This window comes from Mercenaria mercenaria, chromosome 19, assembly GCF_021730395.1.
Source record: "Mercenaria mercenaria strain notata chromosome 19, MADL_Memer_1, whole genome shotgun sequence".
Taxonomy (NCBI): Eukaryota; Metazoa; Mollusca; class Bivalvia; order Venerida; family Veneridae; genus Mercenaria; species Mercenaria mercenaria.
The window spans coordinates 30,573,692-30,587,737 of NC_069379.1; the positions used below are offsets into that span (position 1 = coordinate 30,573,692).

The 14,046-nt window shown below is 38.0% G+C and overlaps 2 protein-coding genes across 7 annotated transcripts in view; one reads left to right on the forward strand and one right to left on the reverse strand.

The window, feature by feature from the left end:
• The window catches only part of LOC123542313 (receptor-type tyrosine-protein phosphatase epsilon-like), a 113,194-nt gene extending 111,248 nt beyond the window's left edge, over nucleotides 1-1,946 (reverse strand). For 3 of the 6 annotated variants that reach the window (XM_053530960.1, XM_053530959.1, XM_053530957.1), the window contains exon 1: nucleotides 1,686-1,945. The gene's annotated coding sequence lies outside the window, so the exon portion shown is untranslated. Of the gene's footprint in view, nucleotides 1-1,685 lie in introns of all 6 variants that reach the window. The other 3 variants (XM_053530956.1, XM_053530958.1, XM_053530961.1) reach the window with 3 other exon arrangements.
• A 9,139-nt stretch (nucleotides 1,947-11,085) lies between these two features.
• Nucleotides 11,086-13,042, forward strand: LOC128546175 (carnosine synthase 1-like). Its single transcript, XM_053530971.1, has 3 exons — nucleotides 11,086-11,321; nucleotides 12,348-12,510; nucleotides 12,940-13,042. Exons 1-3 carry the CDS (start codon nucleotides 11,198-11,200, stop codon nucleotides 13,025-13,027), a joined length of 375 nt encoding a protein of 124 aa, XP_053386946.1. The 5' UTR covers nucleotides 11,086-11,197; the 3' UTR covers nucleotides 13,028-13,042.
• The last annotated feature ends 1,004 nt before the right edge of the window (nucleotides 13,043-14,046 follow it).

Consider the following 14,046-nt stretch of genomic DNA (forward strand, 5'->3'; position numbering starts at 1 on the left):
TGATATGTCATGGTATGTTCGGTATACCACGGTATGTCATGGTATACACGGTATATCATGGCATATTCAGTATGTCATGGTGTATTAGGTATATCACGGTATGTCATGGTTTGTCCGGTGTGTCATGGTATATCCGGTATATCTCGGTATGTCATGGTATATCAGATCGTTGTCTAGCCTAAGTTCGTAAATAGTGCAAATACGTGGAATCCCCATCACATATGACGTCACACTCCAGCTTTGGCGTACGCCCGCACTTGACAACAGAAAATCAAGAACTTTTGCCAAAAACCAAACAAAAGTCAAAATATGATGTTAAACAGGTAAGAACACCGGCCCAAACATATGGAAATACCTTGTATTTACTAAATCCCAAATCGACCCTTACTCATAATTCCCTTAAATACCATAGAATGACATTTTTATATCCGAAATATCAACTCGTCTGCTTTGTTAACATTTTAACTTGACAGCCTCGGTTTCCGTTTTGATAATTCTGGTGAACACATAAACTGATGACATCATCCACGAACTTACATGAAAATGAAAGTAGGTTAACTAACAGACATGCATGTTTTGTTCTGCATATTTCTGGAAGGTTTATGGTATTTTTCACGATTTTTGCATGTCTTCTAAAGGGATATGGATTAAATACTTTATTGTACGTACACAGTTGTTGCCGTTTGGATTTTTTTCTAATATGAGAAAAGGAGATATATCATGGTATGTCATGGTATATCTAGTACATCACAATATTAAACATTTTCAAAAGAATGTTTCTCATTGCAGAGCTGGTGCAGCCGTTCTGCGCATGCCCGGAATTATTATCAATTGGAGCGCACGACAAAATTACTCAATTTTTTGCATGTCCGCACAAATTTAGTGTATAATATGCATAATATACTGACTAAAGGTTAGGGTTAGTATCACCATGGTTACAAAATATATACATTTAAGATATTTTTCGTTCAAATTTAGTTAATCCGGTATATACCGGAGTCTGTAATATATCACAGGCGCACCAGCTCTGTTTTTAGTCACTGCCTTTTCAAAAATCAAAATGCTGTAAGATATCAAAAGAGCATCTAGAAATAACTGCATTATTTATGCAGAGATGCCATGATGACATGGTGCAGCTATATTCCATATTAATCATATTTTTACACAGTATTATTATTTCTTAACAGTTACAGTTTAACAATAGAGTTTTATAGTTCAACGGCCTTGAACGAACGTATACAATCACCCTTTCTAGTTTTTATTACAAACAACAATTCAATGAAATGAGCCGCGCCATGGGAAAACCATCATAGTGGCTTTGCGACCAGCATGGATCCAGACCAGCCTGCTTATCCGCACAGTCTGGTCAAGATCCATGCTGTTCGCTTTCAAATCCTATTGGAACTAGAGAAACTGTTAGCGAACAGCATGGATCCTGACCAGACTGCGCGGAGGCGCAAGCTGGTCTGGATCCATGCTGGTCGCAAACGCACTATGTTGGTTTTCTCATGGCGCGGCTTAAATTATTTCGTAAGACCTCATGTTACTTTAATATTATTTTTTGACGTTATAATAAAATTAATACATGCTTGCTTCAGCAACGCAAAATAAAACGAATATCTTTAAGATAACCTAAAATATCATTAAGTCAAAAAGAAAAACAAAATTGAAAATAACATAAATACCTTAGTCACTTTTTCATAGTCCAGTAGCTATACACTGAGATAAACCAAGACGCTGAATAAATAGATGACACTGAATAAATCCTTTCAAGCATCTAATGTTTTAATTAACATCAACTTTGGTAAACAATGTTTAAGTATGCAACAAAATACAGTCATAACATAGCCCGATACATAATCTGCGTTGCGTGCATGTTTACCAATTAAAATGAAATAACGTTTAAGACTATACTACTTCACACTTAACAAAGCTGACGTAGAAGTAGAAGTAATAATTTTGATACTGATCTTTAAACTTAAGTATTTTTGGGAGACTACCTCCGGTTTACGGTTCAACAAATTTTCTTATGATTACTTAGAGCTTTGAGAAAGCTTATCCGCATAGGACTCAACGTAATGAGGACCTCACACGATACTGAAAGGCTTTAGTAATCGGGCTGCTATGACCTACATATACGCCATGGTCATTTCGTTTCAGCCTTATCAAAGCGCACCACGGTATACGAGTCAAGGCAGGAACGAAATCGCATTACAAGTGTGTTTTTATATCCGCTGCTGTGGCTTATATCTTTGTCCCTTCGAATATTGAAGGTATACCTTTGAGACAATGGGCCCTGATCTACATTTTGAGGGGGTACATGGCCGATTCGGTGCACTGGTTAGGGCAGGGTGACGGTATCAATTCGGAGTAAAATCATATAATTACAGAGCAAATGTTTTCTATACGCCCATATGAAATTAAGAGATATGGTGTGGGTGATTACTTAGAGCTTTCACAAAGCTTATCCGCATAGGACTCAACGTAAATGAGGACCTCACACGATATTGAAAGCCTTAGTAAGTCGGGCGGCTACGACCTAAGATATACCCCAGTGGTCAATTCGTTTCAGCCGTAGCAAAGCCCACCGGTATACGAGTCAAGGCAGGAACGAAAATCGCATTACAAGTGTGTTTTAATTATCCGTCTGCTGTGGCTTATGTGTTGGTCCTCTCAGATTTTGGGTGGTATATCTTTGAAGTCAAGTTCTGATTACATTTTGAAGGGGTTAAACTGGACGGTTCGGTGCTATGGTTAGGGCACGGTGGCGGTTTCATTCGGAGTAAAATCATATATTTACAGAGCAAATGTTTTCTATACGCTGCATATGGAAATTAAGAGATATGGTGCTGGGTGATTACTTAGAGCTTTATAAAGCTTATCCGCATAGGATTTAACGTGAATGAAGACCTCACTCGATACTGAATGCCTTAGTAAGTCGGGCTTCTATGACCTAAGTTGTAAGCTAGTGGTCAATTCGTTTCAGCCTTACCAAAGCTCACCACCGGTATACGAGTCAATGTAGGAACGAAAATCGAATTACAAGTGTGATTTAATATTCGGCTGCTCTGGCTTATGTTTTTGTCCCTCTGAGATATTGAAGGTATACCTTTGAAGACAATATTCGGATCTACATTTTGAGGGGTTACATGGCCTATTCGGTGCACCGGTTAGGACAGGGTGACGGTTTCAATTCGAGTAAAATCATATATTTACTGAGCAAATGTTTTCTATACGCTGCATATGAAATTAAGAGATATTGTGCTGGGTGATTACTTGAGCTTTCACAAGCTTATCCGCATAGGACTTAACTGTAAATGAGACCGCACCGATACTAAAATGCCTTAGTAAGTCGGGCTGCTATGACCTAATATATACGCTATTTGGTCAAATTCGTTTCAGCCTTCACCAAAGCGCACCACCGGTATACGAGTCAAGGCAGAAACGAAAATCGCATTACAAGTGTGTTTTAATATCCGGCTGCTGTGACTTATGTGTTTGTCCCTTTCGAAATTTGAAGGTATACCTTTAAAATCAATTGTCTGATCTACATTTTGAGGGGTTACATGGCCGATTCGGTGCACTGGTCAGGGCAGGGTGACGTTATCAATGCGGAGTAAAATCATATATTTATAGAGCAAATGTTTTCTATACGCTGCATAGGAAAATTAAGAGATATGGTGCTGGGTGATTACTTAGAGATTTCACAAAGCTTATCCGCATAGGTCTCAACGTAATTGAGGACCTCACACGATACTGGAAGCCTTAGTAAGTCGGGCTGCTATGACCTAAGATATACGCCAGTGGTCAATTCGTTTCAGCCTTACCAAGGCGCACCACCGGTATACGAGTCAAGGCAGGAAAGAAAATCGCATTATAAGTGTGTTTTAATATCCGATTGCTGTGGCTTATGTGTTGGTTCCTCTCAGATATTGAAGGTATATTTTTGAAGTCAATGTTCTGATTTACATTTTGAGGGGTTATACATGGCCGATTCGGTGCTTAGGTTAGTGCATGATGGCGGTATCTATTCGGAGTAAAATCATATATTTACAGAGCAAATGTTTTCTATACGATGCATATGAAAATTAAGAGATATGGTGCAGCGTGATTACTTAGAGCTTTCAGAAAGCTTATCCGAATAGGACTCAACGTAAATGAGGACCTCACACGATACTGAAAGCCTTAGTAAGTCGGGCTGCTATGACCTAAGATATACGCCAGTGGTGAATATGTTTCAGCCTTACCAAAGCGCACCACCGGTATACGAGTCAAGGCAGGAACGAAAATCGAATTACAAGTGTGATTTAATATTCGGCTGCTGTGGCTTATGTTTTTGTCCCTCTGAGATATTGAAGGTATACCTTTGAAGACAATATCCGGATCTACATTTTGAGGGGTTACATGGCCGATTCGGTGCACCGGTTAGGACAGGGTGACGGTTTCAATTCGAGTAAAATCATATATTTACTGAGGAAATGTTTTCTATACGCTGCATATGAAATTAAGAGATATTGTGCTGGGTGATTACTTAGAGCTTTCACAAAGCTTATCCGCATAGGACTTAATGTAAATGAAGACCGCACCCGATACTGAATGCCTTAGTAAGTCGGGCTGCTATGACCTAATTTATACGCTAGTTGTAAAATTCGTTTCAGCCTCACCAAAGCGCACCACCGGTATACGAGTCAAGGCAGAAACGAAAATCGCATTACAAGTGTGTTTTAATATCCGGCTGCTGTGGCTTATGTGTTCGTCTATCTCAGATATTGTAGGTATACCTTTGAAGTCAAAGTTCTGATCTACATTTTGAGGGGTTATACATGGCCGATTCAGTGCTCAGGTTAGGGCAGGGTGGCGGTATCTATTCGGAGTAAAATCATATATATACAGAGCAAATGTTTTCTATACGCTGCATATGAAAATTAAGAGATATGGTTCTGGGTGATTACTTAGAGCTTTCAGAAAGCTTATCCGCATAGGACTCAACGTAAATGAGGACCTCACACGATACTGAAAGGCTTAGTAAGTCGGGCTGCTATGACCTAACATATACGCCAATGGTCAATTCGTTTCAGCCTTATCAAAGCGCACCACCGGTATACGAGCCAAGGCAGGAACGAAAATCGCATTACAAGTGTGTTTTAATATCCAGCTGCTGTGGCTTATATCTTTGTCCCTCTCAAATATTGAAGATATACCTTTGAAGACATGGTCCTGATCTACATTTTGAGGGGTTACATGGCCGATTCGGTGCACTGGTTAGGGCAGGGTGACGGTATCAATTCGGAGTAAAATCGTATAATTACAGAGCAAATGTTTTCTATACGCCCCATATGAAAACTAAGAGATATGGTGTTGGCTGATTACTTAGAGCTTTCACAAAGCTTATCCGCATAGGACTCAACGTAAATGAGGACCTCACACGATACTGAAAGCCTTAGTAAGTCGGGCTGCTATGACCTAATATATACGCCAGTGGTCAATTCGTTTCAGCGTTACCAAAGCGCACCACCGGTATACGAGTCAAGGCAGGAACGAAAGTCGCATTACAAGTGTGTTTTAATATCCGACTGCTGTGGCATATGTTTTGGTCCACCTCAAATATTTGAGGTATATCTTTGAAGACAAGGTCCTGATCTACATTTTGAGGTGTTACATGGACGATTCGGTGCACTGGTTAGGGCACGGTGACGGTATCAATTCGGAGTAAAATCATATATTTACAGAGCAAATGTTTTCTATACGCTGCATATGAAAATTAAGAGATATGGTGCTGGGTGATTACTTAGAGCTTTATAAAGCTTATCCGCATAGGACTTAACGTGAATGAAGACCTCACACGATACTGAATGCCTTAGTAAGTCGGGCTGCTATGACCTAAGTTATAAGCTAGTGGTCAATTCGTTTCTGCCTTACCAAAGCGCACCACCGGTATACGAGTCAAGGCAGGAACGAAAATCGCATTACAAGTGTGTTTTAATATCCGGCTGCTGTGGCTTATGTGTTTGTCCCTCTCAGGTATTGAAGGTATACCATTGAAGTCAATGTTGTCATCTTCATTTTGAGGGGTTATACACGGCCGATTCGGTGCTTAGGTTAGGGCAGGGTGGCGGTATCTATTCGGAGTAAAATCATAGATTTACAGAGCAAATGTTTTCTATACGCTGCATATGAAAATTAAGAGATATGGTGCAGCGTGATTACTTAGAGCTTTCAGAACGCTTATCCGAATAGGACTCAACGTAAATGAGGACCTCACACGATACTGAAAGCCTTAGTAAGTCGGGCTGCTATGACCTAAGATATACGCCAATGGTCAATTCGTTTCAGCCTTACCAAAGCGCACCACCGGTATACGAGTCAAGGCAGGAACGAAAATCGCATTACAAGTGTGTTTTAATATCCGACTGCTGTGGCTTATGTGTTTGTCCCTCTCAGTTATTGAAGGTATACCTTTGAAGTCCATTTTCTGATCGAAATTTTGAGGGGTTACATTGCTGATTCGGTGCACTGGTTAGGGCAGGGTGACGGTATCAATTCTGAGTGAAATCGTATATTTACAGAGCAAATGTTTTCTATACGCTCCATATGAAAACTAAGAGATAAGGTGTTGGCTGATTACTTAGAGCTTTCAGAAAGCTTATCCGCATAGGACTCAACGTAAATGAGGACCTCGCACGATACTGAAAGGCTTAGTAAGTCGGGCTGCTATGACCTAAGATATACGCCATTGGTCAATTAGTTTCAGCGTTACCAAAGCGCACCACCGGTATACGAGTCAAGGCAGGAACGAAAATCGCATTACAAGCGTGATTTAATATCAGACTGCTTTGGCTTATGTTTTGGTCCCTCTCAGATATTGAATATATACCTTTGAAGTAATTTGACTACATTGAGGGTACATGGCGATTCGGTGCATGGTTGGGCAGGTGACGGTTTAATTCGGGTAATCAATATTTATAGCAAATGTTTTCTATACGCTGCATTTGAAAATAAGAGATGTGCTGGCTTTATTTGAGCTTCAAAGTTTATCGATAGGATTAGTGAATGAAGCCCTCACGATACGGTGCCTTTGTAAGTCGGGCTGCTGATGACCTAAGTTAGCTAGTGCAATTCGTTTAGCTTACAAAGCGCACCACGTATACGTCAAGGCAGACCGAAAATCGCATTAAAGTGTGTTAATACCCGCTGCTCTGGTTATGGTTTGGTCCCCTCAGAATGAGTATACCTTGAGTCAATGTTCTGATCTACTTTTGAGGGGTTATACTGGCCGATCATGTTAGGTTAGGCGGTTGGCGTATTATTCGGAGTAAAATCATTTTTACAGAGCAATGTTTTCTATACGCTGCATATGAAAATTAAGAGATATGGTGCAGCGTGATTACTTAGAGATTTCAGAAAGCTTATCCGCATAGGACTGCTATGACCTAAGATATACGCCAGTGGTCAATTCGTTTCAGCCTCACCAAAGCGCACCACCGGTATACGAGTCAAGGCAGGAACGAAAATCGCATTACAAGAGTGTTTTAATATCCGGCTGCTGTGGTTTATGTGTTTGTCCCTCTCAGATATTTAAGGTATATCTTTGAAGTCCATTTTCTGATCTTCATTTTGAGGGGTTACATGGCTGATTCGGTGCACTGGTTAGGGCAGGGTGACGGTATGAATTCGGAGTAAAAGTCATATATTTACAGACCAAATGTTTTCTATACGCTGCATCTGAAAATTTAGAGATATGGTGCTAGGTGATTACTTAGAGCTTTCACAAAGCTTACCCGCATAGGGCTCAACGTAAATGAAGACCTCACACGATACTGAAAGCCTTAGTAAGTCGGGCTGCTATGACCTAAGATATACACCAGTGGTTAATTTGTTTCAGCCTTACCAAAGCGCACCACCGGTATACGAGTCAAGGCAGGAACTGAAATCGCATTACAAGCGTGATTTAATATCAGACTGCTTTGGCTTATGTTTTGGTCCCTCTCAGATATTGAAGGTACACCTTTGAAGTCAATGTTCTGATCTACATTTTGAGGGGTTACATGGCCGATTCGGTGCACTGGTTAGGACAGGGTGACGGTTTCAATTCGGAGTAAAATCATATATTTACTGAGCAAATGTTTTCTATACGCTGCATATGAAAATTAAAAGATATGGTTCTGGGTGATTACTTAGAGCTTTCACAAAGCTTATCCGCATAGGACTTAACGTAAATGAAGACCTCACCCGATACTGAATGCCTTAGTAACTCGGGCTGCTATGACCTAAGTTATACGCTAGTGGTCAATTCGTTTCAGCCTTACCAAAGCGCACCACCGGTATACGAGTCAAGGCAGAAACGAAACTCACATTACAAGTGTGTTTTGATATCCGGCTGCTGTGGCTTATGTGTTTATCCCTCTCAGGTATTGAAGGTATACGTTTGAAGTCAATGTTCTGATCTACATTTTGAGGGGTTATACATGGACGATTCGGTGCTCAGGTTAGGGCAGAGTGGGGGTATCTATTCGGAGTAAAATCATATATTTACAGAGCAAATGTTTTCTATACGCTGCATCTGAAAATTAAGAGATATGGTGCTGTGTGATTACTTAGAGCTTTCAGAAAGCTTATCCGCATTTGAATCAACGTAAATGAGGACCTCACACGTTACTGAAAGCCTTAGTAAGTCGGGCTGCTATGACGTAAGATATACGCCAGTGGTCAATTCGTTTCAGCGTTACCAAAGCGCACCACCGGTATACGAGTCAAGGCAGGAACGAAAATCGCATTACAAGTGTGTTTTAATATCCGGCTGCTGTGGCTTATGTGTTTGTCCCTCTCAAATATTGAAGGTATATCTTTGAAGACAACGTCCTGATCTAAATTTTGTGGGGTTACATGGACGATTCGGAGCACTGGTTAGGTCAGGGTGACGGTATCAATTCGGAGAAAATCATATATTTACAGAGCTAATGTTTTCTATACGCTGCATATGAAAATTAAGAGATATGGTGCTGGGTGATTACTTAGAGCTTTCAAAAATCTTACCCGCATAGGACTCAACGTAAATGAGGACCTCACATGATACTGAAAGCCTTAGTAAGTCGGGCTGCTAAGACCTAAGATATACGTCAGTGGTCAATTCCTTTCAGCCTTACCAAAGCGCTCCACCGGTATAGGAGTCAAGGCAGGAGCGAAAATTGCATTACAAGTGTGTTTTAATATACGGCTGCTGTGGCTTTTGTTTTTGTCCCTCTGAGATATTGAAGGTATGCCTTTGAAGTCAATGTTCTGATCTACATGTTGAGGCGTTGCATTACCGATTCGGTGCACTGGTTAGGGCAGGGTGACGGTATCATTTCGGAGTAAAATCGTATATTTACAGAGCAAATGTTTTCTATACGCTCCATATGAAAATTAAGATATGTGGTTCTGGGTGATTACTTAGAGCTTTCACAAAGGTTATCCGCATAGGACTCATCTTAAATGAGGACCTCACACTATACTGAAAACCTTAGTAAGTCGGATTGTTATGACCTAAGATATACGCCTGTGGTCAATTCGTTTCAGCATTACCAAAGCGCACCACCGGTATACGAGTCAGGGCAGGAACGAAAATCGCATTACAAGTGTGTTTTAATATCCGGCTGCTGTGGCTTATGTGTTTGTAATGTTTTTCTCAAAGGTCAGATTAGTTAATAGCCATATCAGACTATCTGTATGATAAAATTATAAAAAGAACATTGATTTTTATTTCAATACATTAAAAGGCTTAGATCACTTTTATGGTATCTGATTGTTTTGTTTTCAATCTTTTCCACTTGGGAGATGGGGGAGGGGGGTGTGGGGGGGGGGGGGGGGGGGGGGCGGGGTCAGTGTGAAGGAATGTGGGGGTGGGGAGAGATGCCAACCTGTTTAATGTTTACCTGTCTTTGAGTTATGTGTCATGCAAAATAAGCAATTAGAAATATCATTTTAATGATAATTTGCTAAAACAGTATTTTTAAAATGGACATGAACAGATATCCATATAGATAAATTATCTAACTAATACTTTTTAAAATGTCTGCTGGCCAAAAATAGATAGCTTTTTACTTTAAAGAAGATGTATTGTACTTTATGCAATAGTTTTCAAAGTATTTAAATCAAATATATTACTTGATATTTACGTTACACGCGAGTGTTCAAGACAAACATGGTAGTGTTCCTCTGTAATGAAAATAATGTCTATGATAAATAGATATGTTTGACAGTAATGTTTAGTAGTTATGATAGTGAAGTTTGAGGTTTTGAAACAAAATCATATTCACCTTAACATAAATATTTATGTTTAACGTCTTTGCATTATGCATTTTAAGTTAAATTTGCATTTTAAGAGACGAATTTGGAAATCTGATGTTCAATAAAAAACAACGATAATGTTATATTTGGTTTTTACTCTAGTTTTGTACCTTTCTTTCTCAAAGCGCAAAGCTCACAAAATGTGTTTTTACCAAAATTTTCGAGCTTCATTAGCAATTGACATGTTGTACTAACTGAAATATAAAAGAATGCGGCAGTGAAAAATCACATTTGCACTCATGTTATTTTCACGACCACTGAACTGCAATTCGAATTTTAACTAATGGCACATTGTCCATACCTCACCCAGAAAACTCGTTGCTAACGAAAAAATGTTATGTATGACATTGAGTAAGCACTTTTATTTTTACTCATTTGTTCTATTCTGTTTGGGTCATTTTATTAAGATTGGCTGTAAAGAGTATTTAAATGCAAAGATTTATTTAAAGAACGGAATGACTGATGCCAGTCAATGTAAACTCTTGAACTATTTTCATATTCACAGATGATTAGTAAAGTTTCCAAACTATATATCAACATCAAAATATCAGGAATTTATAATTTTATTTATTTCTCGAATCTGCAAGTAAAACGCGGAAAAACACAATTCCAGAAAATTACCTTAATTCAACTAGAAGTCTGTGTTGCTTTGTTTTATTCATTCTGTGCGAATAAATGGTCTTCTTATAATTTCTATACTGATGGCAAGCAATTCCTGTTAGTTTGTATCATATTATCAATATATTTAAATTACAAAATATTCTGGAAATATAATTAGGTAATTCTTGTGGAAGCAGATAGTCAGCACATTGCCAAAGATCATGTACCTCGTTTTATCCACTACGACTTCTCTGATCATAAAATCGACAACATGCATGCGGTCGAAATCGTCCATTTGATACATGGCCACGGAATCAAGGCGGATGGATGTCTTTCTTTCTCGGACGAATGTGTTCCTTTGGCAGCTCTTATTAATGAAACGTTGGGAACAAAAGGTATGCTCAAAAAGTAAATCCAGTCACAGCTTGCGTGTACAAAATCTATTTATGCTGCAAGTAGCTCTTTTAATTATTTTTTACACTTTGTTTTTATAACGCTAGTCCGACATTAAAATCAACCAAAGTTTCCTTTAAATGGAATCACGGTATGCTTATGATGTTGTTTATCAGAAACATTTCAATAATATTTTCAATATAATATAAGTGTAAGATAGTGAAAGTCATGTACATCAGATTCCATATTCTCAAGCATAAAATGAGTTACCTTGTGGCCATGAATGAAAGATATTCAATCAAATTGTTTAAAATTCTTTAAGAGTTGTAATCAAATGCATTATGTATCTTTTAATAATTAGGTCATTGAGATATATTTTTTCAGTCCGACATGGTTTTAATGCCAAAATTAAGGATTTAAGTTATTTTGCAGTATTATTCGTGTCTATCGGAATTCCTTTCTTAACATTTATGTTTCGAGGAAACAGAAAATCTTTGCAGTTTTCCTTCTTGATAATAAACCGTTAAATTTACTTATATATTTCACTGACCTATGTACTTTAATGGGATGAGTGTACTGGAACTATGCAAAGGTAGTTAAACTGTGCTTCATGTTATATTAATTTGTCATTGTTTTCCTGATATAGCATATATGGATCAATAAAGCGCATAAATAAATGATTATCAGTTCATATTTAAAAGCTATTACGTATTTAATGAAAGACCTAAATGAAAATCATGTTTATTTTGCAAATAAATAAATGCCCTTCAATGTGATCATTACTTTGCCGACGTAGAGGAGCTGGGAAATTCAGCTGTGTAGCAAGCTTATGAAATGGGCATGTATATTTAACGAAATATCTGTGTTAACTTTCTATGCTTTTCAATTATAATATCCATTTACAGCTCTGATTTATCAAACAAATAAAACAATGTTCCTATATTCCTTATTCGTACCTGACGTGCATGTTGATGTTAGTATATATTCACGTAATTAATGAGCACAACTATGCCAATATGTGTTCCCAGGTCCAAGCTTCAAGGCAATGATGACAGCCAATTCGAAATCAATAACTCAAAATGTTTTGAGCATGCGCGGAGCAGATTTATCTCAATGGCCTCGGACGGACATGTATTCAACAAAGGCCATACATTTGACGACAGAAATGGATTGCGACAAATTGCCTGATGGGTAAAATGAATTTTCACGCTTTTCTTTACTTGTACATACTGATACTCTTTTAACCTTTCAAAGTTATGACTTTTACAGTCGCAGCATATCCAAAGCTGTACTATAAATTGATCTTTGTCTTACACAATGATAGTTGCAGAAAAAATCTTTGACTACATTTTATCATGTGTAATAGAGGGTTTAATTAAAAACTTAAGTAGAAGTTTAAGGCAGGTGGCTGCTAAAGACAATTAGAACAAAATATCAACTACAGAAATTGGCTGCTTAATGCAAGTAGATGCATAATATAGGTGATCTCACAAGAAAATTTGTATCTATAAAATATACTTTCTTATTTTGTTATGATTTTGTAATTTCTTGGTATTGCGTTTTTTAATTTTGTATTTTCTATTTTTTTTACTTGAACTGTTTAGTGTTTGTTTCTCTAAGCTTTAGGTTTCCTGCAATGTTGAAACTAGATAACGGCGCGGGTTCAACTGGTGCTTGTGTTATTGAAAACAAGGTTGATATAAAATAGCTTAATAACGATGGTAGAATTGTATAAACCCTTATTGTATTCAGTTCACTCATATGGATTGAACGTCAAGCCGACATAATTTGATGGTAGAGGAAGGCACAGAGTGCCAGTCCTGTGCATTATTTCATCACAGGCGGGCAACTGCAAAGAACCGGAGCAAGCCGGATGACTTTCGCACATGAAAAATTAAATGCACCGCTTGAGGATTGAGTTCTCATCGGCGAAGTGCAAGTGATTTGAAGTCAACGAGCATAAAATTTGTCTTTCAAAATGAATATGTTTTCACTTGCTTGTCACGCTTTATGTGTTCAGGTAGATCATGTTTATTACATTTTTGTGTCATTTTTTGTTACTAAACGTTTTTGCCGCACATTTAGTTTCATTTAATGCATTTGAAGATGCGATGATTTTGATTTCAGCATATATCCGATAACAAGTGTTGCGTATTAGTGCATCATATCGGGGAACTGTTAATAGAAGATATTTTGCTAAAATAACTATAATTAAACAAAAGCTGGATTTTCGATGCCAATTCTTTCTATATTTTGTTCGTTTGTTACGTTAATAGACACAGTTAATCTCTAAGCGTTTCATGACAAGTGCGACACATATTTTGTTAATTGGAATATTGCGGCAATCTTTTTCCATCGAGGAGTCATCTCGGGGAACGGTATGTATAGCATATAATGTTTATTGTAAACTTGGACAGATTTTTCTCCAAATGGAATCACAAAGGGGAACGGTATGTGAGTGGTTTCATCTAGGTGCTGGTTTGAGTCTTGGTTCTCAATTCAAATTGCCTGAACATTTTCAAACTTTCAGTACTACAGAACATACACACAACAGACTCTGTCCGCATGAAAAGATAAATTCTGGCAATAATAAAGTAAGCAAAAGTATATATCACTTTCATACAGATTAATAAAGGTAGAATGCGCCTAAGTTGGAGTTAAAGGGTTCCGTTTCGTTTATATCAAAATTTGCATATTGCATTTTTGATTTGTTCTGTAACTTTTATT